At 45.4% G+C, this 25,105-nt stretch overlaps 1 protein-coding gene across 1 annotated transcript in view; it reads right to left on the bottom strand.

Moving 5' to 3' along the window:
* The window catches only part of Creg2 (cellular repressor of E1A stimulated genes 2), a 39,235-nt gene extending 14,357 nt beyond the window's left edge, over positions 1-24,878 (bottom strand). The window contains exons 1-2 of the mRNA XM_052745070.1: positions 23,928-24,878; positions 21,091-21,260 (exon numbers count right to left, since the gene is read on the bottom strand). Coding sequence (XP_052601030.1) covers positions 21,091-21,260; positions 23,928-24,362 — 605 coding nt within the window. The 5' untranslated portion in view covers positions 24,363-24,878. The remainder of the gene's footprint in view (positions 1-21,090; positions 21,261-23,927) is intronic.
* Positions 24,879-25,105: the final 227 nt, after the last annotated feature.

The following is a 25,105-nucleotide window of genomic DNA, read 5'->3' as shown; positions in this document are numbered from 1 at the left end:
TTTGGAAAGTTATATCAGTATATACAAATATATTAAACAAATTATATTAAAAATAGTTATTCAGCATCACTTGGATTCCCTTTAAAATTATTTTTCTTTGGTAATTTCAGATATGAATACAATGTATTTAGACCATAAATACTCCCTCTCTTCTCCTACAAGTACTCCTGGGCCCCATCTCCCTCCCAACTTTATGTCCTTGTCTCTTTTAAATACCTGCTGAGTTCAGTTAGTGCTTCCCACATGTACATTAGCGTAGAGCGTCACCCGTTGGAGCATGAGCAACCAACCACAGGTCATAACACTGGAGAACACTGACTCCCTCCCTTGCTGGCTACCAACTGCTAAAGCTCCTCAGATAGGGGTGGGACCGTGTGAGCCCCACCCCCATCTCCATGCTGGAGTATCGATTGGCTTGATCTTGTGCCAGTCTTATGCCAAGAGCCATAGCTGCTGTGAGTTCATGGTCAAAACAGCCCTGTTTTGATTCTTTAAAATATAGAAAAAGAGAATCTGTTTTGTTGAATTCCCAAAGGGTAGAGGTTTCATGAGACTGGATAGCACAGCCCTGTCACTGGTAAAATAATTGTCACTGCACAGTCGTTTTCAACTGCAGAGAAGTCTCTTTTTTTTTTAAAAAAAAAAACAATTGAAAATCTGTGGTCTGTCTTTGGTGTCACAGAGGTTAGGGGAGGGTTCTATTTGCATTCAGTGGGTAGGGACCAGGGATTTCCTATGTTCTACAATCATAGGACGATTCTACTCCTGAAATTGTTCTGAACAATAGAAACAGAAGGAACATTGCCAAACTCTTTTTATGAGGCTACAGTTATCCTGATACCCAAACTACACAAAGATACAACAAAGAACGAATTACAGACCAGTCTCCCTCATGAACATTGATGCAAAAATACCCAATAAAATACTAGCAAACTGAATCCAAGAACACATAAAAAAATCATCCACTATGATCAAGTAGGCTTCATCCCAGAGATACAAGGATAGTTCAACATACAAAAATCTGTCAATGTAATCCTCCCTATTAACAAATTGAAAGAAAAAAACCCCACATGATCATCTCATTAGATGCTGAAAAAGCCTTTGACAAGAGTCCAACACCCCTTCATGATAAAGGTCTTGGAGAGATCAGGGATACAAGGAACATACCTAAACATAATAAAGGCAATATACAGTAAGCCAACAGCCAACATCAAACTAAATGGCAAGAAACTAAAAGAGATTCCACTAAAATCAGAAACAAGACAAGGATGTCCACTCTCTCCATACCTATTCAATATAATACTTGAAGTTCTAGCTAGAAAAATAAGACAGCCAAAGGAGATCAAGGAGATACAAATTGGAAAGGAAGAAGTCAAACTTTCACTATTTGCAGATGATATGATAGTATATATAAGTGACCCTGAAAATTCTACTGGGGAACTCCTACAGCTGATAAACACCTTCAGTAATGTGGCAGGATACAAGATTAACTCAAAAGAATTAGTAGCCCTCCTATATACAAATGATAAATGGGCTGAGAAAGAAATTAGAAAAACATCACCCTTTACAATAGTCACAAATAACATAAAATATCTTGGGGGTAACTCTAACCTAACAAGTGTAATATCTGTATGACAAAAACTTTAAGTCTTTGATGAAAGAAATTGGAGAAGATATCAGAAGATGGAAAGATCTCTCATGATCTTGGATAGGTAGGATTAACATAGTAAAAATGGCAATCTTACCAAAAGCAATCTACAGATTCAATACACTCCCCATCAAAATCCCAATACAATTCTTCACAGATCTTGAAAGAACAATACTCAATTTTATATGGAAAAAACAAAAAATCCCAGGATAGCCAAAACAATCCTATACAATAAAGGAACTTCCAGAGGCATCACCATCCCTGACTTCAAGCTCTGCTATAAAGTTATAGTCATAAAAACTGCTTGGTATTGGTATAAAAACAGAAACTTTGATCAATGGAATCAAATTGAAGACCCTGACATTAATCCACACACCTATGAACACCTGATTTTTAACAAAGAAGCCAAAATTATACTATGGAAAAAAGAAAACATCTTCAAAAAATGGTGCTGGCATAACTAGATGTCAACATGTAGAAGAATGCAAACATATACATATCGATAGCCATGCACAAAACTCAAGTCCAAATGGATCAAAGACTTCAACATAAATCCAGTTACACTGAACCTCATAGAAGAGAAAGTAGGAAGTATCCTTGGGTGCATTGGCACAGGAAACCACCTCCTAAATATAACACCAGTAGCACAGACACTGAGAGCAACAATCAATAAATGGGACCTCCTGAAACTGAGAAGCTTCTGTAAGGCAAAGGACACTGTCAATAAGCCCCCCCCCCCAAAAAAAAGAAAACAGCCTACAGAATGGGAAAAGATCTTCACCAAACCCACATCTGACAGAGGACTGGTCTCTATAATATATAAAGAACTCAAGAAACTAGACATCAAAATATCAAATAATCCAATTAAAAATGGGGTGCAGATATAAACAGAGAATTCTCAAAAGAGGAATCTCAAATGACCAAAAGCCACTTAAGGAAGTGTTCAACATCGTTAGTCATCAGGGAAATGCAAATAAAAATCTTACACCTGTCAGTATGGCTAAGATTAAAAACACTGATGACAGCGTATGTTGGAGAGGATGTAGAGAAAGGGCAAACACTCCACCACTGCTGGTGGGAATACCATCTTGTATAACCACTCTTTGCTGGTGGGAATACCATCTTGTATAACCACTCTTTGCTGGTGGGAATACCATCTTGTATAACCACTCTGGAAATCAGTATGGTGGTATCTCAGAAAACTGGGAATCAACCTACCTCAAGACCTAGCAATACCACTCTTAAGCATATACCCAAAAGATGCTCAACCACAAGGACATAGGCTCAACTGTGTTCATAGCAGCATTATTTGCAATAGCCAGAACCTGGAAACAACCTAGATGCCCCTCAACCAAAGAATGGATAAGGAAAATGTGGTACATATACACAATGGAATATCACTCAGCGGTAAAAAACAATGTTATCATGAAATTTATAGGCAAATGGATGAAACTAGAAAAAATCATCCTGAGTGAGGTAACCCAGACCCAGAAAGACAAACATGGTATATACTGATCCATAAGTGAATATTAGACACAAAACAAAGGATAACCAGGCTAAAATTCACAATCCCAGAGAAGCTAGGTAAGAGGAGGACCCTAAGAGGGACATGTATAGATTGCCCCAGGAAGGGGAAAGGGTTAAGATCTCCTGGGTAAACTGGGAGGGAGAAGTAGAGGGGAAGATGGAAGGCAGGAACATGAGGGTTTGAGATGGCCGAGTTGGGGGGAGACACAGAGAAGGAGAGCAATGAAAGAGATATCTTGACAAAGTGAACCATCAAGGGTTTAGGGAGAAATCTGGAATTAAGTTCCCCAGGAACTCACAAGGATGTCCCCAGCTAAGACTCTTATCAATGGTGGACAGGGTGCTTGAACTAGCCTTCCATTGTACTCAGATTGGTGTCTACACTAATTGTTATCATAGAACCTACATCCAGTGATTGATGGATGCATGTGCAGAGACCCATGGCCAATACTTGGCCAAGCTCCTGGAGTTCAGCTGAAGAGAGGGAGGAGGGATTATAGGAGCGCGGGGTGGGGGGGTGGTGTTTCAGGATCATGATGGAAAAAACCACAGAGATAGCTGACCCAAGTTAGTGGGAGCTCATGGACTCTGGTCTGACAGCTGGGGAGCCTGCATGGGACCGAACTAGGCGCTCTGAATGTGGGTGACAGTTGTGTGGCTTGATGTGTTTGTGGGTCCCCTGGCAATGAGACCAGGACTTATCCCAGGTACAGGAACTGTCTTTTTAGAGCCCATTCCCTATGGTGCAATGCCTTACTCAGCCGTGATGCAGTGGGGAGGGGCTTGGTTCTACCCTAACTTGGTATGCCAGCCTGTGTTGACTACCCAATGGAGGGGTTACCCCCTATGAGGAAGGGATGTGGGTGGGATGGGGGCAGATGGGGGGAGTGGGAGAAGGGGAGGGAGAGGGAACTAGGTTTGGTATGTAAAATGAAAAAAAATTTAAATAAAAAAATTTCAGCATGACTTCAGAGGTGGAAGGTAAACCATACTGGAAACACATCCCTTTTTTCTTGACAACTTTTCTATGTCCCAATAGGATTCCCTGAATCAAGCCTCTCGTTAGTTCATCCCCAGGACCGTTTGGCTTCCTGGGTGCCACTATTTTTCAGGTGGTCCAGTGGTCAAGGACACAGAAACATCATACTTTGGATTTAGATTAATCCCTGTCCTGTTATAAACGTCTTTTGGATATTCAGCTGTTTGTTCATCCAGCTACAATTCCACATAGTTTGTGAAATTCAGTGTAAGACACACAAACAAATATGAATTTACCCACACTGTTTTCCCAGGTCATTTTTTTGCCCATTTCCTCTACAAATGTGTGTTCATGCAGACTCTGGCTAACACCTCTTTAAAACCCTGTCATTTGGATATCAATCATCTCCCAAAGTTCATGTGCTAAAAGGCTTGGTCCCAGGGTGGCACTACCGGGAAATGGTAACACATTTTGAGAGACAGGGTTTGATGAGAGGTCCTTAAGGGATTAGGGGAGCTGGACCCTTTCTTGATTCTCTTTTGCTTCCTGGCCGTGAGGTGAACAAGTTAGCTCCCATGAACCTCCACTATGATGTGCCTTCTTGCCATAAGGAAACAGAGGCGATTGGTCATGTATAGGACATGTGTGAGGCCAACTTGAGCTTCTGGAAGCCCAGCCCTCCCTGAGGCTCCATAGATCCACAGACAGTTAATGGCTGCTGGAGGAAAGCTGCCATGTAGCTATTTCCTCCTCAGTAAGTACAGGGAGCTTTGTTAAGGATGAGCAAGTAAAAGGTTCAGGAAGTCCCTAAAACTGGCCAGACATGTTAGGCCCCTCCTACTCCAAGCTTATATAAGCATGAAATTCTGAGAAAGAGAGACTCTCAGACAAGCCCAGCTGCCTAGAAGAGGTGCAGACTAGCCAAGCTTCCTGGAACAGACTCAGGCTAACTGAGCTGCCTGGAAAAGACACACTCTAAACTGTCGGACTGCCCGTAAGCTGTGCAGTGAACCACACGTTTCCAGATGCCATGAACCATTACCCATGCTGGGGTGGGCTTTTGATGAGGTGGTTGTCTTTGAGTCATTTCTGTGCCTGTAAGAAATCCTTCAAACAAACTCCAGTGAGTAACCAATTGGACTTCAATGGTATCTGTACTTCGGTCTGTTGTCAGGTCCCTGTGTGGGGTGAATAGACATTTGTTCACATTTCCTCAGAAACAGGGTCACACAACAGAGGCCGAGACATTTTCTTCAGGGGTATAGCCACTAGTAAGCTGCCCATGCTTCTGTAAATAACCCCTCCCCCGAACTCTTGTAAGTGGAAGGAGGATCTAACTGGAAAGGGGAAGGTGATTAGCACCAGTGGGCAGGGCCATGGGAGGGTAATGTGGGGGGGGGGGCAAATGTGATATAAATACATTACGGACATGCATAAATGTAATAATGAAATCCATTATTACATATAACTAATACATATTAATAAAACTTTTTTAAAATGAGAATTTTTTCTCTTTAAAAAGGCTGATTTGCAAAATACCAGAGCTCCAGGAAGCTGACTAACATGGAAACCTTTAATGGTTTCCTGGATTATCATAAGAAAGCTCTCGAAGGAAGGCTGGCCTTTTGAGGTGATGGCCTCCCCTGTAGGTGGTCATTTCTCAACAGTCTGACAAGGAGTCACTCTTGAAGTCACTTGGGTAGTCCACGGACCCCTCCCAGGCTCTGGATTTTTCAACTCTGAAGATTTGTCCATTTATCCTCAGGCTCTTGCACTGGTTTCCACCCCTCCATTGGAAGGTCCTACCTGTGAACTCTCTGAGTCTCTGAGGATGAAGTTGGAGTGGTTCAAATACATTTCCTTATTCATCTGGGGCTAGAAACTTCTCTCACTCCTTGTCAAGTCTTAGGATTCAATAGACACTGGCCAGCCACACAGACCCACAACAGGGCCAGACAGCTAAACCTGGAAGGAGAGCCTCTCCTGGGCAGAAGGGAAGGGAAGACCATTCCACTGTGAGTGGCCAGTTACTCTCCGAGTGAAGCTTCTCCACGCTTCCCTTCGTAACGGCTTGCTGCTGCGTTTCCACATCTCTCTCATTCTAATACCATTGGAATATGGCAAGATTTACCTTCACCAACCAACTGGATACTATATGTACTAGAAACACACACACACACACACACACACACACACACACACACACACACACACACATTTCATTTGTAAAGGAAAATTCCATCTAAATGCAGGGCCCTAAAACAGGCGCATGGTTCTAGGAAGTCAAGCTCGTGGAATTCCCAATGAATAACTCACCCCCACCACACACCCAGAAGCCTGGAGGTTACAAAAACAAGCAGTTTGATTTAGTTCCCACCCCACAGTTTCTAGGCAGTTGAAGCCATGCCCTCCTTACTCTCTACCCCCACTTACAAAAATTGCCCTCAGACTCTGGACTGCACGCTCCCTTGCACCCTCGGATGCTGTGCCACAGGACCTTGAGGCTCCCCTCTCAGACCAGTAAATGTCTGCTCTTGCCATTGAGGTTGGTCTGAGTCTTTAGTCTTGCATTTCCCTCTGCCCATTTCATTCTCCCAATGTGTGTGGAAGAGATAAGTGTGCCTGTGTGTGCACTTTGGTCCGTGCATATGTGAGCACATGTATGTGGAGGCCCAGGGGTCGGTGTCAGGAGTCTCCTGGATCCATCTCCACCTTTCTTCTGTTTGAGGCAGGGTCTATCATCCAGACTCAGAGATCACTGACATGGCTAGTTCCACTAGACAGCTTGCTCGAGAGATTGCCTGTTTCCTCCTTCGGAAGCTGGAAATAGGGGTAAGCTGCCACGATGACCCAGCTGTGAGTTCTGGGGATCCAAAATGGTCCTCTTGCTTACGTGGCAAGCACTCTAACTACTGAGCCATTTCCCTAGTCCAATATCCCCAGCTCTATATTTTAAAACATTTTAACTATAAGTAGGTACAATCGTGACACCCCCAAAGTACCAAAGAGAGGCACTGCATACACTAGAATGAATTACCATGTTTCTGTCCTCGTTTGCAAGTTCGTTTAAACTAGCACATCCTTCTGAGACAGGTTAAATTCACAGCTCCCCCAGAGCTGTCCATATCCCAATCCCCAGAACGTCCTGCTTCATCTTATTCCACGGATGTGATTAGGTTATACATCTTGAGAGGGAATGATGTCCTTGTATTAGCCCGTAGATAAAATGTAATCAGACCAATCTTCAGGGCAGGGGGCAGAGTTTAAAGTGGGCAGTAGCATCAGGGATGACCAAAGCCAGGGCTGCAGTGATGAAAAGCGTGAGGCTCCGCGCCAAGGACTGTGGATACTCTCTGTTCTGAGGAAAGCGGGGAAGTGAATTCTCTCTTGGAGCCTTCAGACGGAAGCGACCCCAGGGCCTCCTTGGTTTTAGCCTTGTAAGACTCACCATAGACCTCTGCACTCTAGATTGGCATAAACATACTATTTAAAGCCCCAACAGAACTCACAACACTTCACTAACAACCGAAAATGAGTCCACCATTCCTCAATGCCCATCTCCCCAAATTCCATACATTCAACCAATAGTTACCGGATCCCACTTTCTGCTGAAGGCTCTGTCTGTGCTAGTTCTGCTGACCAGGGAGAGGCAGAAGGATGCAGCTCTGGGCCTCCCGAAGCTCGCAGCCCAGCGGGAAAGTCTGGCAAGCTCGCTACACAATTAATGGTGGTTTACTTTCTAGATGACAGGGATCCTGCTTGTGTTCTGGGGGCCAAGGACAGCCGAATCCTGGGAAATCAGTTTAAATGAGATGAGGTGGGGACAGGAAGGGCAGTAAGAAAGAAGTGTCCCCTGCTGTGACAGAGACCTCCAGCAGTTCTGCCACCCATGGACACGGAGAGAAGTTGGCATCTGTGAACCGGGAAGCTATTGAATATGCCTTGACCTTGAACTTCTTTGACTCCAGAGCTGTGAGAAGTGAATACTCATGATATACAAGCTAATTCAATTTATGGTAAATAACGGTTTATGAGCCACTGGTCTATGGTGAATATCTGTGGTATTATGTAGGTTACTCTGTTTATGGTCTTTTGTTACAGCTACTGAAGGGATAAGACATTGTCACAGAGACCAAGAAAAGGCAAAGGGAAGGCTGATATCAGGCTACACATGTGGACTGTTTTAGGCTTTGAAGGGCATAGTAAAGAGTTTGATATTTTTAAAAGATTTATTTTTATTATTTTAAATTATGTGTACATGAGTATGTTTGTGTGTGGGTATGTACACGTGAGTGCAGGTGCCCTTGGAGGCCAGAGGCATCTGATCCCTCAGTCACCTGATGTGGGTGCTGGGAACCGAACTCAGGTCCTCTAGAAGAGCAAGACCAGTATGTACTCTTGAGCTCTGAGTTAGCTCTCCTGCCCAAGAGTTTCAAATTTTATCCTGAATGAGAGAGCATTGAGCAATTTTAAGCAGGGTGGGAGAATGATGATATGGGCGTTTTCAAACTATCCTCTGACTTCAGGATGGAGAAAGGGTTTAAAAGGGGTCAGTCTAGGATCCAGGGAGACCCGTCCAGAGCACATAAAAAGGATAAGAGTGACAATGGGGACTTGGCACAGAGAAACAGGGAGCAGTTCCAGGTGAGCAGGGCTATCCTGCTGCCTGCTATAAAAGGGAGAAGCCACTAAGGGCATTACAGGGGACTTCTCAGAATACCAGAGTGAGTGGGTACCACGGCAGAAAAGGGCCTTGGGGACCTAAGAGGAGACTGAGTCCAAGATGTCCTCAAAGTGTCCAGGAAGCCGATGGATTTGGGGTCTAGAGCTCAGATGTGAGGTATTGGCTGGGAATAAAAATTTAGAAGTCACTGGCACATATATGGAGTTATTTGGGGTGGTAGGAGAGATGGAGAATAAGAGAGTACCAACCATCTCCAGGCCGATGTTGGGATAGTCTGTTGGCATGTATCGCCATCGGTGTATTTACAATAAGCCTCGTGAATTACCTCGACTTTAGTGCAAGTCATGGGGTGGAAATGATACACAAACGACATAAATCAGCCTACAAAACACTGTAGCATCTGAGTCTGTTCTTTTTGAAACTTGGGTGGTCCAATCCCCTACCCCCTACCCCCGGCCCCCTTCCCCATTTCCAAGATACAGCTCATGACTGTGAGTGTTAACTATTAACTTGAGGGCATCTAGAACTCTCTGGAAGATGAGCAAGCCTGTGAGGGATTTTCTGAATTGGGTTAACTGAGATGAGACTATCCATCCTGAACGTGGATAGCTCCACCACTCCAGGAACCAGGCCCCGGAGTAAAGGAAAAGGACTTGAAGCTGAGCACTGGCGTGCATGCGTTCGTCATTCTCTGCCCTTGAGTGTAGATGGGATGTGACAGCTCCAAGTCCCTGCCGCCTTGACCTCCCACAGTGATGGACTGAAACCTGGGGTTGTGGGTCAAACAAACCCTTTCTCTCTCCTGTCACTTTTCTCCGGGTATTTTATCACAGCCACTGGCAAGGAAACCAAGATGTGCTATGTGAAGCAGGTAGGCGCAGGGATGACGGGTAGACGGAAGTGTTGGCCCATCTGGGTTTGAACCCCAGCCCCATTACAGTTTGGGAGGTGGAGCCCTATGCAAGTTCCTCACACTTGTAATGCCTCAGTTTTCTTTTGTTGAAACTGACCATAGCACCTCCGCCATGGGCATCTCGTAAGGACCGCATCAGTTTTTAGGTCACTTGCTTAGAACACTTCATATATCACCGATGTCATGCGATACTTAGAAGTTAGGCAGAGACAACGGGGCTCTGTCAACTCATTTCTCTCTGCTTCTGCCATCCTCCATCCTGCAGGGAGGCAACAGCTGTTAACGACAATCGCTACTATTTGTTAGCGCCGAGCAAGGGGCCACACACTGAGACAGTTCTTCCCCGTCGCAGCCTTACAGCCACCGTCACTCCTATTTTTGGGTAAAGGAAGTTGAGAATCAGACAAACTGAGCTACTTAAAGGCAGGCCGATATCAACTGGAAGATTTAGCGTACAGATCAATCAACCGCCAATCAGGAGCCCTTTCATCTACAGCAATCATTCTTAGATCTAAGTGTGCTCCAGGGCTCCCTGGCTGCTCCTTGAAGACGCCTATCTTCAGAGACTGCTGGAACCAGAAGTGGACATCTATGAGTGGACAAGTAACTGCTGCCCTCAGCTCAGTTTCTGCTGTGGTCCAGCGAGATAGTTCCCGAAGCAACACTGATGGGGTCAGGGTTGGTCTCAATCCTGTTCCTACAGCTAGTCCGAACTGGGCAGTCGGATTGCAGCTGGGGAACTCCAAGCCCACTTTCAGGGCCATGCTGATGCTTCATCCCCAGAATCACTGATGGTTCCCTACCTGCCTGGCTGCCTGGAGCCAGGACAGACCCTGATTGGACACCATCATGACAGCTCCTGAGATACCTTCTAGCTCTCGCCCATTCTGCCAACACTCTCAAACCTGTCCTGGGCAAGGGAGATCTGACTGCAGAGTCCTGGCTACTTCAGATCCCCTGTGGCTCCTTACCACCTCTAAGAACAGCACCCTGAGAAGGCACACTTAGACCCACGGAGATTTCAGGAGGGCTTTATGCTTTACCTTATTCTGCATCGCAGTACACCAGAGTTGTCCCTGTTCTAACATGTGTGTGGCATGGGCGTCTTCTAACGGCGATCTTCCGAACTGCTCATTCAACTACAAATTCTGCTATTCACCTTGCTTAGAGGTGAGCAGCACATACATTGAAAAAGAAATTGACCGCTATCTTAAAGGAAAGAGGCCGTTTTAGTCTCTGTCTTTTATTTTTTTATTTTTTATTATTATTATTTTTTTAACCAGTGATGGTGCCTCTGTCTCCTGACACTTCAAGGACTTTGTGCATTCCAAGCCAGTGCTCTACCATGGAGCTGTACCCAGTCTGAGTCCGTGGATCTGAGACTGCTTATTTCAAACCACTTGGCATTCCAAAGTCCTATGCTTTGCGGCATCATGTCTGAATTTGAGGGCTGCTCATTCACCTTGTTGCGGAGAGGCATGGATTTAACTCCCAGGAGGCTCCAGACACACAGGCGTGTGTCAGAGCCTGCTATATTAAATCAACTCATCGGTGACAAGGAGTCAGGGAACAGCCAGTGTTGTTAAATCTTACTCGTGCATGTCAAGCATACAGTAAGTGCTCAATAACTATCATTTGAAGGAAAAAGATTTTGCTTCAATTATAATATTTAATGATTATAATATTTAATATGTTGCTTTGTACATAATATACTTAATAGGTGTTTAGCTGATTACAAATCCAATTAAGGTTTAATTCAGTTTTATTATCTCACCCTGTTTTTATATTATTGGAGTAAGACTTTTCCCTCACAAAATCTTTTGAGTCTGATTAATTAAAATCTGGTTTTTGTAGGTGTGTGTGTGTGTGTGTGTGTGTGTGTGTGTGTGTGTGTGTGTGTGTGCGTGCGCACGCACGCAGGCATGATGGGGATTGTGCCTAGGGACTTACACATCACCAGCCAAAGTCTATTTTCTCACTCAGACGTTTTATTACCATTTCTACACCCTAGGTAATTTACTCTCCCCTATTATCTTGGGAATATTAGTTTAGCTAATTTGATGGGAAAGGCCCCATCTATAGTAACAAAGGGAAGCAGCATGTGCGGTGGTACGTATCCGTAATGTCAGTCACTTAGGCGGCTGATGGGGGATAACTGAATTCCAGTCCAACAGGTCTCTGACCTACACACACACAGAGGTCTCTGACCTACACACACACACACACACACACACACACACACACACACACACCACAACACACTAAAATAGACTTTATAAAAAGAGGGGAAAAATTCCTTAGTGCTAGGGATATGGTGTAGTAACAGAGCACTAGTATGTGCAAATTTGTGCTCAAACCTTAGTACCAAAGAAAGGACCTCGACACTGATCAAGAATACATACAGTCATTATGTTAATACTGAATATTTAGCAAGTTTATGTTTCTCTCAACGATTGAAGAAAGTTGGACACAGAGGAGAAAAATATACTTACAAATCATATGTTTGAGAGGGATCATATCTAGACAATATGAAGGAATTCAACAATAAAATAATAAATGACCCATTTTTAAAAAATGAGTAAAGGATTTGAATGATGGTTCTCTCAAGAAGAGTACAAATGGCCAGTCAATCCACAAAAGAGTACTTAATACCACCAGTCCTCAGGGAACTGCAAATCAAAACCACTGTGTGATGTCACTCCCACAACTGCACAGACTGAACAGAAAAGACAGACAATAGCCAGTGTGGGAAGGATATGGAGGACCAGAACCCTCAAATGTTGTGGGTGGGAATAGAGAAGAGCATGACCACTCAGGGGAAAAAAGCTTGGCAGGTCCTCAAAGAGTTAACTGTGGAAGTAGCATGTGATCTAGCGATTCTCCTAGGCACACACCAAAGAGACTTGATGTGTATGTCTGCCCAGAAACTGGACATGGATGCCCACGGCAACATTCACGATTCATGGTAACTGCAGCATGGGGACAAATGTCCATCAGACCACCCAGAGATGGATAGAAACTGATAAACATGATAAGTCAAACACTGGAATACTATTTAGCCACTAAAAGGAATGGATTATTGATAAACGCTGTAAAACCATGGACCTTGAAAACATAAAGGTAGGTTTTTAAAAAGCCAGCCACAAAATACCACATATTGTATGTTTCCATTCATATAATATTCGGAATAAGTAAGTAAATTAAATGTCCAGAATATGTAAGCCCACAGGGACAGAGATAGATGAATAATTGTGTGGGGTTTGGAGCCCTTTGATAAAACATTTTCAGCCACCTTCCCAGTGCTAAAGCCTTTTTTGAAGAGTCTGCATTTATGGTGTTCCCACCTTGTCTCACTGGAGTCCTTCCTGTTTAAGATGGAGATTCTCCCAACAACATTTGCAAATCGAATGGGGAGGAGTTATCCGAAGACAGAAAGGGTAGTGTAAGGACAGAGGGACAGGAACACGGGTGAATTAATGACTAGCGGGAACCCCAGGGACTGAACTTCATAGAGAGAGTGAAGTGTCTGCCATTTGCTAAGAGATACGCCCACAGAAATGAGCAGAAGATGGGAGAGAATCCTGGACACCTGCTCATCACGCTTTTGCTTTTCGGAATCCCCGCATGATCTTTTGAAAGCTCCTGAGATTGGTTTCGCTCCAGGAATACATGAATGTCCAGGCAAAGTGGGTGTGTGTGACATGGCTCTGCACAGAGGGCCATGTCTCACTTAGAGGATTTATCGATTGCTTTGAAGAGGCATGAACAAGAACGAGGGAAGAGAAATTGGATTCAGTTCCCGAGTCTGATTAGGGCTGGGCCTTATGCTTTGAAACGCATGTCACGTCTCTGGTGGATGCAGTTTTCCAGACAGAGATTCATCACAGCCATTGCCAAACAAGTTGCTGCCAGCAGATTCTTACAAAGCGTCCCCTTGATGAAGGTCATCCTGGGAGCTGCTGAATGAACAGGGTACCTTCCAAAGCTGTCCCAAGGAGTCAGGCCCAGAATGGCCTTTGGTATCAGGCTGAGCCTCAGCTCACATCAACTATTCACATTTAGTCTTCTGTTTGCTTTTGTTTCCTGAGACAGGGTCTTGCTATGTAGCCCTGACTCATCTGGTGTTTGAAATTTAGCTCAAGCAGGCCTTCAGCCTGTGGGAATCCTCCTGCCTCAGCTTCCCAAGAGCTAGGATTACAGGAGTGTTATTACCTACCTTGCTACACATTTTATTCTTATACAAACAGTTAATGGGCATCTACGTGGACAAAGCATGGCCAACCCCACCCATATCTGCAATCCCAGGATTGGCAGGCAGTGATAGGTAGATTCTGGAAATAACAACAAAAAATGTGGAGAGTGATGAGAGAGACTCCCAAGGCTCCCAGGATCCTCCTTTGTTCTCTGCATCCACAGGGAGGGTTTATACATGTACATGTATAAACACACACACACACACACACACACACACACACACACACACACACACACACACACGGTTAAATGATGAAGGGACTGCACTGGCCATTGGTCATTGTCATTTCTACAACCTTTTTTTTCACATTTCACAAAGAAATCATTAAACTCAGACACACTAACTCAGTTGTTTCTGCTCAGTAAGGACGGAGGGGTCTTTGAGCCCTGGCAGCATCTGTGACACCTTTTTACCAAAAGCCTTTTACGGAAGAGGGGGAGTGCTTCCGAAACCTCGTTTATGATCATCAAATCAAGTTCACCTGGCATTTATCCAAAGTCCCCCTTCAATTTGTTCTGACTTCAGGAAAAGCATTTGATAACTCTTTGGGTTCCATGGATAGCACAATCATCAAAGTGAAAACTGACCCATTACTATTGAGCAGAATATGAATCAATGGAACGGCCCTCCCTGGTCGAGAGGGTTTGTTAACCTGCTCATTAAGGATGCAGTGCTAAACCCGTAGTTCAAGTATGCCTACTACAGAAGGAGGATGCTACAGCAGAATTTTTTGCTTCTGTCAGTCATAACCGATTAGATTTTTACACAGCCAAGTCTAGTGTCTGTGTGTAAATTCCCTCAGGGGCTGGGCACCTGCCCGTGCATATATGCATATATGTGTTGACCAGAGAGGAAATGAAGGAAGGACAGCTGGTTGCCAAGGTCTCTTTTAAGATGGAGTCTTTTTCAATTTGCTGTCTTAACCTGGGCTGGGAAATAGATTCCCAGCCCTAATTCATTTAATTAATTAAATGAAGAAACCACAGCAGCCCAAAGTAAACAGGCTAATTAAATAAAACACTTGAAATAAACTAATGATTATTAATAAAGGCAAATTTGGAGGCTGTGGTGGTTGATGAGCAGAACGGCCTCCTCCTTTGCTGCTTCTCAGGCTGTGTCCTTTTCATTGAAAACGTTTAATGGTCGAATTCAGAGCGAATTCATTGAAGGCATGCAATGCCATGACTCACTGTATGCTGATGTGTGGACATCCTGTAATGATTTCCACAATCAATTTGGTAGCCTATGCATGCTGAGCCATGCTGAGCAATAGAGCCCCGAACCTGTGTATCATAGAACTGGCAGTCCTCACAATGTCCAGCATCGCATTCCTGTCTTTCCTGGTTCCTGCAAGTACAGTCTGATTTTTGCTTCTGGGAACTCAACTTCCTTAGATTCTACATGTATGGGAGCTCACACACTCTTTCTCCTTTTTGTTTTGTTTTATTTTGTTTTGTTTGAGACAGGGTTTCACTGCGTAGCTCTGGCTGTCGTGGAACTCACATTGTAGACCAGGCTGGCCTCACACTTGTAGAGATCTGCCTGCTTCTGCCTCCTGAGTGCTGAGATTAAAGGTGTGTGCCACCATGGCCTGGCACTATTTTTTCTTTTTGTCGGACTTTCATTTTAATTTTGATTTACTAGGGACATGAGTCATCGTATGGGCCAAATTATGGTTATTCATAGGCTTTTCTTGGAAGCACTGGAAATGTAATTAAGACTCAGAAATGTCTCCATCTTCCAGAGGCCTCAGACTTACCCTGGAGCACCTTCAGACTATAAGCCCTCAGACCCTGTAAGAGGTCTGGTCCTTGGGCTAAGGGAAGAATAGGCTGTCATTAATAAGTCTCTTTTTTCTCTGCCCTTTAAGTAATTGAAAGGCACTCTTAAGTTTTGGGAGTTGTACTTCATAACATACAATCTTTGTGGAATGTACACACAGTTATCCCTTGGGAATCCCTGAGGACTTGTGTTCTGGATGATCCTTGAATGTTAAAATCTGCAGGTGTCTGTGATGGTTTGAAGAAAATGGCCCCCACATTAGGAGGTGTGGCTTTGTTGGAGTAGGTGTGGTCTTGTTGGAGGAAGTGTGTCACTGTGGGGTTGGACTTTGAGGTCTCCTATGCTCAACTATGCCCAGTGTGGCACACAGTTGCTTCTGCTGCCTGTGGATCAAGATGTAGAAGTCTCAGCTCCTTCTCCAGCACCGTGTCTGCCTGCATGCTGCCGTGAAGATAACAGACTAAACTTCTGAAACTGTAAGCCAGCCCTAAGTAAACGTTTTCCTTTATAAGAGTTGCTGTGGTCATGGTGTCTCTTCACATCAATAGAAACCCTAAGACAGTGCCTAAGGCCCTCTATAAAGTAGAAACATTATATTATACTTTATCTACTTGTGTGTGTGTGTGTGTGTGTGTGTGTGTGTGTGTGTGTGTGCATATGTATGTGCATGCCATAACACATGTGTGGATGTAAGAGGACACCTTGGGGGTGTCAATTCACACTTCATGCCATGTGACTCCCAGGGATCAACCTTAGGTCACCAGCCTTAGCCACAGACATCCCTATCTGTGAAGCCATCTTGCTGGCCCCTACAGGTATTTCAGTAGTAATAATATTTGCATATCAACCCACCCTCCCCCACACACATAGTTTAAATTAGCTCAGGTTCCTTATAACATCTAATTGATGTAAATACTATACAAAGAATTGCTGTATTGCACTGTTTGGGGGGGGTCACAGCTGAAAAATGTCATTTTTGTTCATTACAGACACATTGTTTTTCTGTAGTTGATTAAATCTATAGATGAAGACCTCACAGACGGGCAGTCCTGCTGTATAACACATAGCATCGTAGGAGGCTGTTCTCACCCAGGATTCACTGCTGCAAGGTGAATTCAACCACAGATCCACGGGCCCTCAGATTCAACCCCCACATTCTCCAAGATGCCAAGGGAAGCCTGAGTAGGCAGCATATTTAACTATCCCAGCAGCAACTTTTCCTGGCTACATGGATGCATCAGAATGACCAGTCTAGTACTTTTCTAGTAGTGAATCACTTTAAATATGTTTATTTACTTTGATGTGTGAGTGTTTTTGCCTGCATGTATGTATGTGTACCACATGCACGCAGTGCCTAAGGAGGCCAGTAGAGGTCATGTGACTCCCCAGAACTGGAGTTACATGCAATTGTGAACCGCCATGTAGGTACTGAGAATTGATCCTGGGTCCTCTGTGAAAACGGTCTGTATTCTTAACCATCTCTCAAGCGCTGAATGTCACTTTTGAGGGCAGGGTAAAGGCACTCAAATCAACATGCCCTGGCCAGGACAATTTCACCCAACTAACCTTAGTAACTTTACTATGACATTAAACAATAGAGTGTGATAAAAAGTTTTGGTAAGATCCCTGACTAGATGAGGTGGCCCAATGCAGGTTCATTTTACAAATTCTTTTATAAACTCCTTACCGGGATTCGAGAGACAGCTCGGCAGTTAAAAGTGATCGCACACTCGTGCAGACTGGAGTCTGGATGCCAGCACCCAGGTGATAAACAAACTCTAGCTCTGAGGGATCTGTCACCCTCTTCTGGCCTGTACGTGGTTAGGCATGTGCACACACATATGTGCACACACTCACACACACATCCATGCAAATAGAACAATAACTCTAACAAAAACAAGACTTTTTCTGGTCCTCTAAAAAATCTGTCTCTTAGGAAGAATTATGCATTCTTTTCACCATTCCCAAGACACCAGCTTTTCTTTCCTTTGTTAAAGAAATTACACGAGCAGCATTTCCCTCAGGGTTGCATTTTCTGAGACTCTGGAACCCAGAGACTCTGGAGCTCTGGAGCCTCAATTTCCTTCACCCATTTCCACTTGGATTTAACCTTTACAAAAAGATTTATTTTTACTTATTGGTGTGAGTATATGTCAATGTACTCAGGTTCTCACAGAGGCCAGAAGAGGGTGTTGGATCCCCTGAAGCTGGAGTAACAAATGGCTGTGAACTGCCCACCATGGGTGCTAGGAACCAACTCAGGTCTTCTGCAGGAGCAGTAGGGACTATTAACTGCTGAGCCATCCCTCCAGTCCCTGCCTCAAACCTTTTAATACACAGGCAGCTAATGGACTGAATACTGTTTTGAGTGACATGTTGTGGGGGCTACTAAGTGGAAAGTGTTTCTTAGCTACCTGCCAAAGTACTTATGCGAGCTTTGATCACAATGAGCCTTCAGGTCAGACTTTTAATTTGATAAAACTGGATATAAATAAAATATTAAGAGAATTGGCAAAGAGAAGCATCGGGCATAGTGATCTATTCTGAAAAGGAATGAATACCCAATCATACAGGGCCTGGGAGGCTTCTGTTAATTTTCTTCGTGAAGGGTTTTAGCAGAGGGCTGGACCAGCGCCTTGACTGACGTCACCACCATGAGAACAGGAGGCTTCTGAATCCCCACCCCAGGCATCAGAATTGCTGCGCAGCACTTGACCCTGTGGTCTCACCAGTGATACCTCCAGGCCCTGGGAACAGGCAGGAGTCAGCTGGTTGGTCTTTCTAAGCTCTAGCAAGGTGCTTGTCTGGGATGCAGTTCTGGTAGCTGCTTCTATCAGATGCCTCTCTCTAGTGGGATGGCCACCGGAAGCGCCATGCTTGCTTTTTTGGGGGCTCCAGCACCCTTCTGTCTTTTGATGCAGGCTTTGACTTATTCAGCCCTTGTACTTAATGTTACTAACATTCTAGATTTCAGGAGTAACGTCAGGTGCAGTGCTGATTGTGAACCTCACATTTGGGCCCAACCCATTCACAGGAAGATATAGCCTCACTTCAGAACATTTGCTTGGAAGTCTGATCCTTTCTAAGGCAAGCTTAATTTATATCATGTTTCAATACTTCAGAAGTTTAAGAAGTGCTAGGGATTGGCAGTTTTGGGAAACTGTTCCATGAGAAGGTTCTAGACACAGGGTATCAGTGGGTGTGGCTTTTTCTGTCCATAGGTTAGGGATAGAGGTATGCCTTTGACCCCGGAAGCATCACTTCTGGCCAGATGCTATCTCATTTCTTACTCAGCATGGTATGCAAATGTTTGCAGTTTCTCGTGTGCTTGCACAAAGGAGTCACACCACACACACACACACACACACACACACACACACACACACACACACAGACCCTAAGATTGTGCAGCCAAAGGCAAGTGGCTGGATTAAGGCACTCTGAGACATGCCCCTCCCCCAGCCTCTATGGAGATTGCTTTCTCATCACTCCAATTTTCAGAGCTTGCACATGTCTGCCTGAAAGCCTGCAGGTAGGAAAACCTTGTGCAGCCAAGTGCAACTGCAAATTGCTCCTGGAACTGAATTCTGTGGCTTTTCTTCAAGAACAGGTAAGTTCTGGGTTCTGGGATCTCCACGTTACAGCATGGCTGTTTTTAGGACCCTGGAGTTGTGGGAAACAGTATGTTTAGGAAATTCTCCTGGGAGCACTCTCTAGCAGCAGTGAACTTGCTGACTGAGAACAGGGGGACTATTCCATGACAAAGGAGTGCTATTTCCCTGGCTGGCCATAGCCTGGTGGGGTACCTCGGAGTCCTGTGGTTTGAGTCTCTCATTGCTGGGGATAGATGATGGGAGTGGGGTTGGCAAGGCCTTTCCCAGGCTGCACTTGATACCCCATTATTGCTCTAATTACTTTCCATGAGAAGAAACAGGATGGTTGGTTGTTTTCTATGCTGTGCATAGAGAATAGAGCTCGGGAGTGGGATGAATGCTCTCAATCGCCTCTGTATTTGCAGATGAGATGGTAGATGCCAGGGGTCATTCTGCCCTCCCCTCCAGGCCACCCTGTGACGATTGTTAATCTTTGGGGTGGGGAGGGGACCTCCATAGGAGTTCAGTAAAGTGTCTCCCTAGCAGCAAATGATTTGGGGCTTTGTAGTTAGACGATGATATCTGAATGGGTACTCCATTTTTGCTTAAATGTCTTTAGAAGGCTTTTCTTCTAGAGAGCTTTTGAGAAAGTGTATTAAAGGATGCTGGCTTTGTATTACACACATCCCTTGGGGAGAGTGGGGCTATAAATGAATTGAAAAAGCAATACGCTCCAGCCTGTACATGCCAGAGAGACAGACTACTGGCTCTTCTTTCAACTCCCAACCCACTCTTCCTTTATAGTACTAGAGTTGCCATGGCCCCCAGGTGTCAGATGAGGCACCTAGGGCTGGGAATGGTGCTTGGTTGGTAGAGTGCTCATCTAGCATCCATAAGACTCTGGGTTCAAGCCCCAGCAGGGCATTAACCAAATGTGGTGTATGCATCCTTGGCTATGGAATAGGTTCAAGGCCAACATGGGCTATACAGGACCATATCTCAAAAAAAAAAAAAAAAAAAGAAAAAGAAAGAAAGAAAGAAAGAAAGAAAGAAAAAAAAATTGTCTCACAGAAGGCACCTTGCATCTATTTCCAAGGCTCATCAACACTCTGTAGGGTAGAAATGATTATGAATACCAACTTCTGATGGTTCAGCTTATGAATTTTCATCTTTATGTTGGTTTCAAAGTGATATATATTCAGCAAACTTTGTGTTGTGATTTTTATTCTTTTTCTTAGGCTATGGCTACAGAAAAAGCCTCTCCCTTTCCTTTGAGTACGGTATTCAACAAAGCACATTGTCAAGATTTTATTATAAAATAGGCTTTGTATTAGATGATTTGGTCTACCTGCAGGTCAAGGCCAGTGTTCTGAGAAAAGTTAAGGTGGAGATAGGTTGGGCAGGAGGTTGGGGATAGATTCAGTAGGTTAAGTGTAGCACACACATTTCCACTGACAAAAATTTCACTTTGTAACAGGCTCACTGGACACGTGACCCCAGTGAAAGTCCAAGTCCAGGGACCCTCCCATTTTATAGATGAATAAATTCAGGTAGCTTGCTCCAAATCACACCGCTTGATCTGCAGTAGAATTCTGAGAGTAAAGATATCAATCCACATCTGTGACCATGCACAACCCACCTTCCACTTCTGCCCAAACCTGTAAGAACAAACCCTCCCCCTCCCTCTCCCCTTCCTCCTACCCCTCTACCTGCAAAAATCTCCTTCCGATTCCGGCAGCATCAGCGAGGCTATGGGGTTCTTCACCAGGTCAGCTACCACAGGGTCCTTGGCTGTCATGTAGAAGAAAGGAGTCCCCGTGCTGTTGTGGAGGGGGCCATCGCTGATGGCCAGGCAGCTCCCAAAGGGCAACCCTTGGATCTAACAAATGCAATGATAACAACAAAAAGGTGCTTTGGCAGCAGAGCTACGGGTCACACAAGCTGGGGGAGGGGGCAAACTTTGTATGACTGGGCAGGAGATGCAGCATTGGGGGTCTTGTTTGGACCAGTGGATTTGACGGGTATACTAAAGCGGGGTGGTCCCGTTGATGCATCTCACTCCGTGATGGTTTCAGAGTTTCTCTGGGGAGGTAAGGGCATTCCGTCTGGGGGCTGTCTTCACACAGCACATGCGCTCATTTTATTGGCAGGTAGGGACACTGAGGCCTGTGGGGAGGAAGAAGAGAGCGCTAGGCCTTTCCCACGAGCTCCTCTTAAATATTGGCTGCCTTCATCATCTCCTCCATTCTTTCCACACTTTGGGGATAGACTTTAATTCACTTTAATGAACTCTTTGGTCTTTGGATACCAAGAATATTCTATGCTGTTTCAGCTAGGGCAGCAGTTCTTTGTTTATTAGTGGTGTTTTATATTGTGATCAGTTACCTTTTGGCATATATCTGAACAAGCGATGGGAAGTTGATGGGTTAGATACCCTTTTAGCCTAAACGGAAGTCACAGAATCATGATCTACTGATCTTTGCCCGTGCTCATCTAGTAGATGGGGGGGGGGGGGGGGGTTTCCCATGTCATGTCTGTGTGACTTTAAGCAGAAACAAAAGCATTTCAGTCTTAGCATTCCCCAAACTCTGCCGCACCTGCTTTGTCTCTTATAAAAAGCCCCCCCTCTCCCCACCGCCGTGAGGCTGCCATTGTTTCCCAAGCACCTGACACAGTGCACGGGGTTGTGAAAGGAAGGGCTTAAATCATTTAGAAACATGAAAGATTAACGAATTCTCCAAATGGCAATATTACATCATCCACAGATTCTATTTTCAGCCTGTCATGGACTGCTCAGCAGTTCATGCAAATGTTTTCTGAATTGACGGAGTTTGGATTAAAAGTCAGTATTGGAAGGGGAAGGCCTATGGAAGCTAACATAGGGCTGTTGAAGGTCAAAATATCTTCAATACAAGGACACTAGATGCCTTTTCTTCTTTGGTTGTTTATGTTTTTGTGAGACAGGATCTGGATATGCAGCCAGAGCTAGCTTTGAACTCGCAATTCTCTTGCCTTTGCCTTGGTACTTGGAACTACAGGGGTGGACCACCAAGCCTGACGGGCATCAGATTTCTTTTCTTTGTTTTTTTTTTTTTTTTTTTTTTGTGTGTGTGAGTGTGTCTGCATATTCATGCATTCTAGTGTGCCTGTGTGTGTGTTGCTCATGCATAGTGTGTACACGTGGCGGGTGGTCAGGGGACAACCTCCTGGTTTCCTGGTGTCATTCCTCAGGGTCCATTACTGTTAACGTTTTTTAGACAGGGTCTCTCGGTGGCCTGGAACTCCCCAAGTAGGATAGGCTAGCTTGCCAGTGAGCCCTGAAGATCCACCTGTCTCAACCTTCTCAGCACTGGGATTACAAATTCATGCCATCATGTTTGGCTCAAAACAAAAACAAAGCAAAGCAAAACAAAAAAACAAACAAAAACAAAAAACAAAAACAAAACATGGGTTCTGGAGGTTGGATAACTCAGATCCTCAAGCACTCAAGCACTGCTGAGACATTTCCCAAACTTTAGGCACTAGGTTTTTGTTTTTGTTTTTTTTTTTTTTTACCATGATTAGCTTCATATTTAAACTTCATATTAAGGTATGTGTTAGAAGTGTAAAAACTATTCGGACACTGGGAATACAGAACTGGCTGGGATTCTGACATAGAAAGAGGACATGATCACGGGCATTATTGGGATAAAATTGTCATTAGATAATTTTTAAGAAAACAAAAAAGAACTTTCAAGCTCTGCCTATAGAATTACTTAATTTTATATATGGGGAAAATAGGGTGCTTTGGCTAAACCGGGCCTAGTGAGACCCAGAATTGAGGCAAGAGCTCGACTCCCACATTTGTGATATATAACGGAAGGATGCTAGTCCTTCCGTGCACAGATTACTTAGGAGCTCGGATCACATCTCTGTTTTTTAGACAGTACTAGAAGCTTTCTTACGGAATATGCCGCTTCAGGGCCTCTCCATGCTATTCCGGGTTAACGTGTGAATAAAGCTTTGGGGACTGAAAGAGAAATTGTGGCTGAAACAGCTCCCTCCAGAGCAGTTGCGCTTTGCCTAAGTCGTCTTTCTCAAAAAATTCGAGTTCCATTTTTTTTTTAAGTGTAAATTTCTACCAGTGCGTGGATGGTGCTTTTCTCCCACGCCCACTTGGTGTGGGAGGTGGTGCGGGAGTCTGCCTGCGGGACAGTGCTAAGAGCCCGCAGGGACTGAATGCTTCTCATTTGTGATTCCAAAGGCGATCCTGTCTGCTTTCCAGGTCTCCGTGTGACGCTGATTATTCGACCATCTCTTTGGCCATCTTAAGACAGAGATTCAGTCACTAGCCACAGACTGTTTCCCAGGGTCGCCTTCCTCCCCACTCACGTGCACTTGGCCAGATGAACCGACTCCTGCACAGCCGGGTCCCGTTATTCACAAGGCACCTACCTACAGTCTATGCACCTGTGAAATCCGAGTCGCCCTGTGCCCTGGGCTCGCCCCAGAACTGACGGACCACGCCGAGACACGCACCACCCCCGCGTCCCGACCTCTCGCTTACCTTTTCGTGGGTGGATGCAGTGGCCAGACAGCCCCAGGAGCTGGCGTGGACCAGGGAGCGGGCGGTGCCTGCACGCACCCTGGGGCTGGGGGATGCTGCGGATGAGCCGCTCTCCCGCCGGTAGGAGAACATTCCACGCGGGGCCGGTGCGGGCCTGGCGCGGGCAGAGCCCCGAGGCCGCAGGTGCGTGTCCTCCTTGTGCGCCGAGGCCGGGAAGCTCTGCTGCCAGATGCTGCCCGAGTCCTCCAGTAGCGCGGGCAGTGCCTCCTCCGTGGACGCGCTGTCCAGCTCCTCGTCTACCTCGTTGGTGACAGCCCAGGACACGGAGCTCACAATCACGTAGCCGGCGGCCGGGGACAGCAGGGCGCTGCAGCACAGCAGCCAGGACAGGCGGGTCCCCGGCCCCGCAGGGCGCTCCCCGCCGGACAGCGACATCTTCTTGCAGGCGACGCGCCCTGTGGCGGGGACCGATCGCCTAGCAGCGGCCGGCCAGGGGCGCCCCCCTGCGGCAGAGCGTGCGCCTGGAGTCCCTTCTCCTCGCTGTGGGATTCCCCGGTCGGGGGTCGCGACCAGCCCCCCACGGTGCCCTTATTGCTTTACACCCCGGAGAGAAGCGACGTCTGCCGCAAGGCCAGACTCGCCTCAGCTGTGCGTACTGCCGCTGCCGGACGCAGAGTCCAGGCGTGCCAGGGCGGGATGGCTTGGTTTTCTGCAGACTGGCACGCGTTCTGCAGCCAAAGGGTGGGCGTTCACAACTCAGGCTCAGTGCACTCCTCCGCTCGACAGCTGTGAGACTCTTGCATGCTGCTTAATTTCTCTGTGCCACTCCAGGACCGTGCCAGCAAGGAGGACATCACCAGGCTCAGTCACTGCACCTTGAACGACCCCCCTCAACCATGAGGCACACGACACCCACATTCCCCTTAACTCACCCAGTCCTTAGTGTCATGCCATTAGCAACACTGACTAATAGCGCATCTTAAAAACATCTTGTTCTAGTAAGTTTAATAAATATCAAAATAACTTAAAATGAATTATAATTTCTTGCCTCTTCTTATGACATGCAGACTTTGTCCCACCAGGGGACATGTTCTAAAGCTTGTATTCCTAAAATGCAGGAGTCCTGCTCTAATTGGTCCCATAAGAAAATAACTTGAAATAGCATTTGAGTTTTTGCT

Source organism: Peromyscus californicus, unplaced genomic scaffold, assembly GCF_007827085.1.
Source record: "Peromyscus californicus insignis strain IS unplaced genomic scaffold, ASM782708v3 Scaffold_19__1_contigs__length_69161282, whole genome shotgun sequence".
Lineage (NCBI taxonomy): Eukaryota > Metazoa > Chordata > Mammalia > Rodentia > Cricetidae > Peromyscus > Peromyscus californicus.
This window is presented reverse-complemented; position numbering and strand designations above follow the sequence as displayed.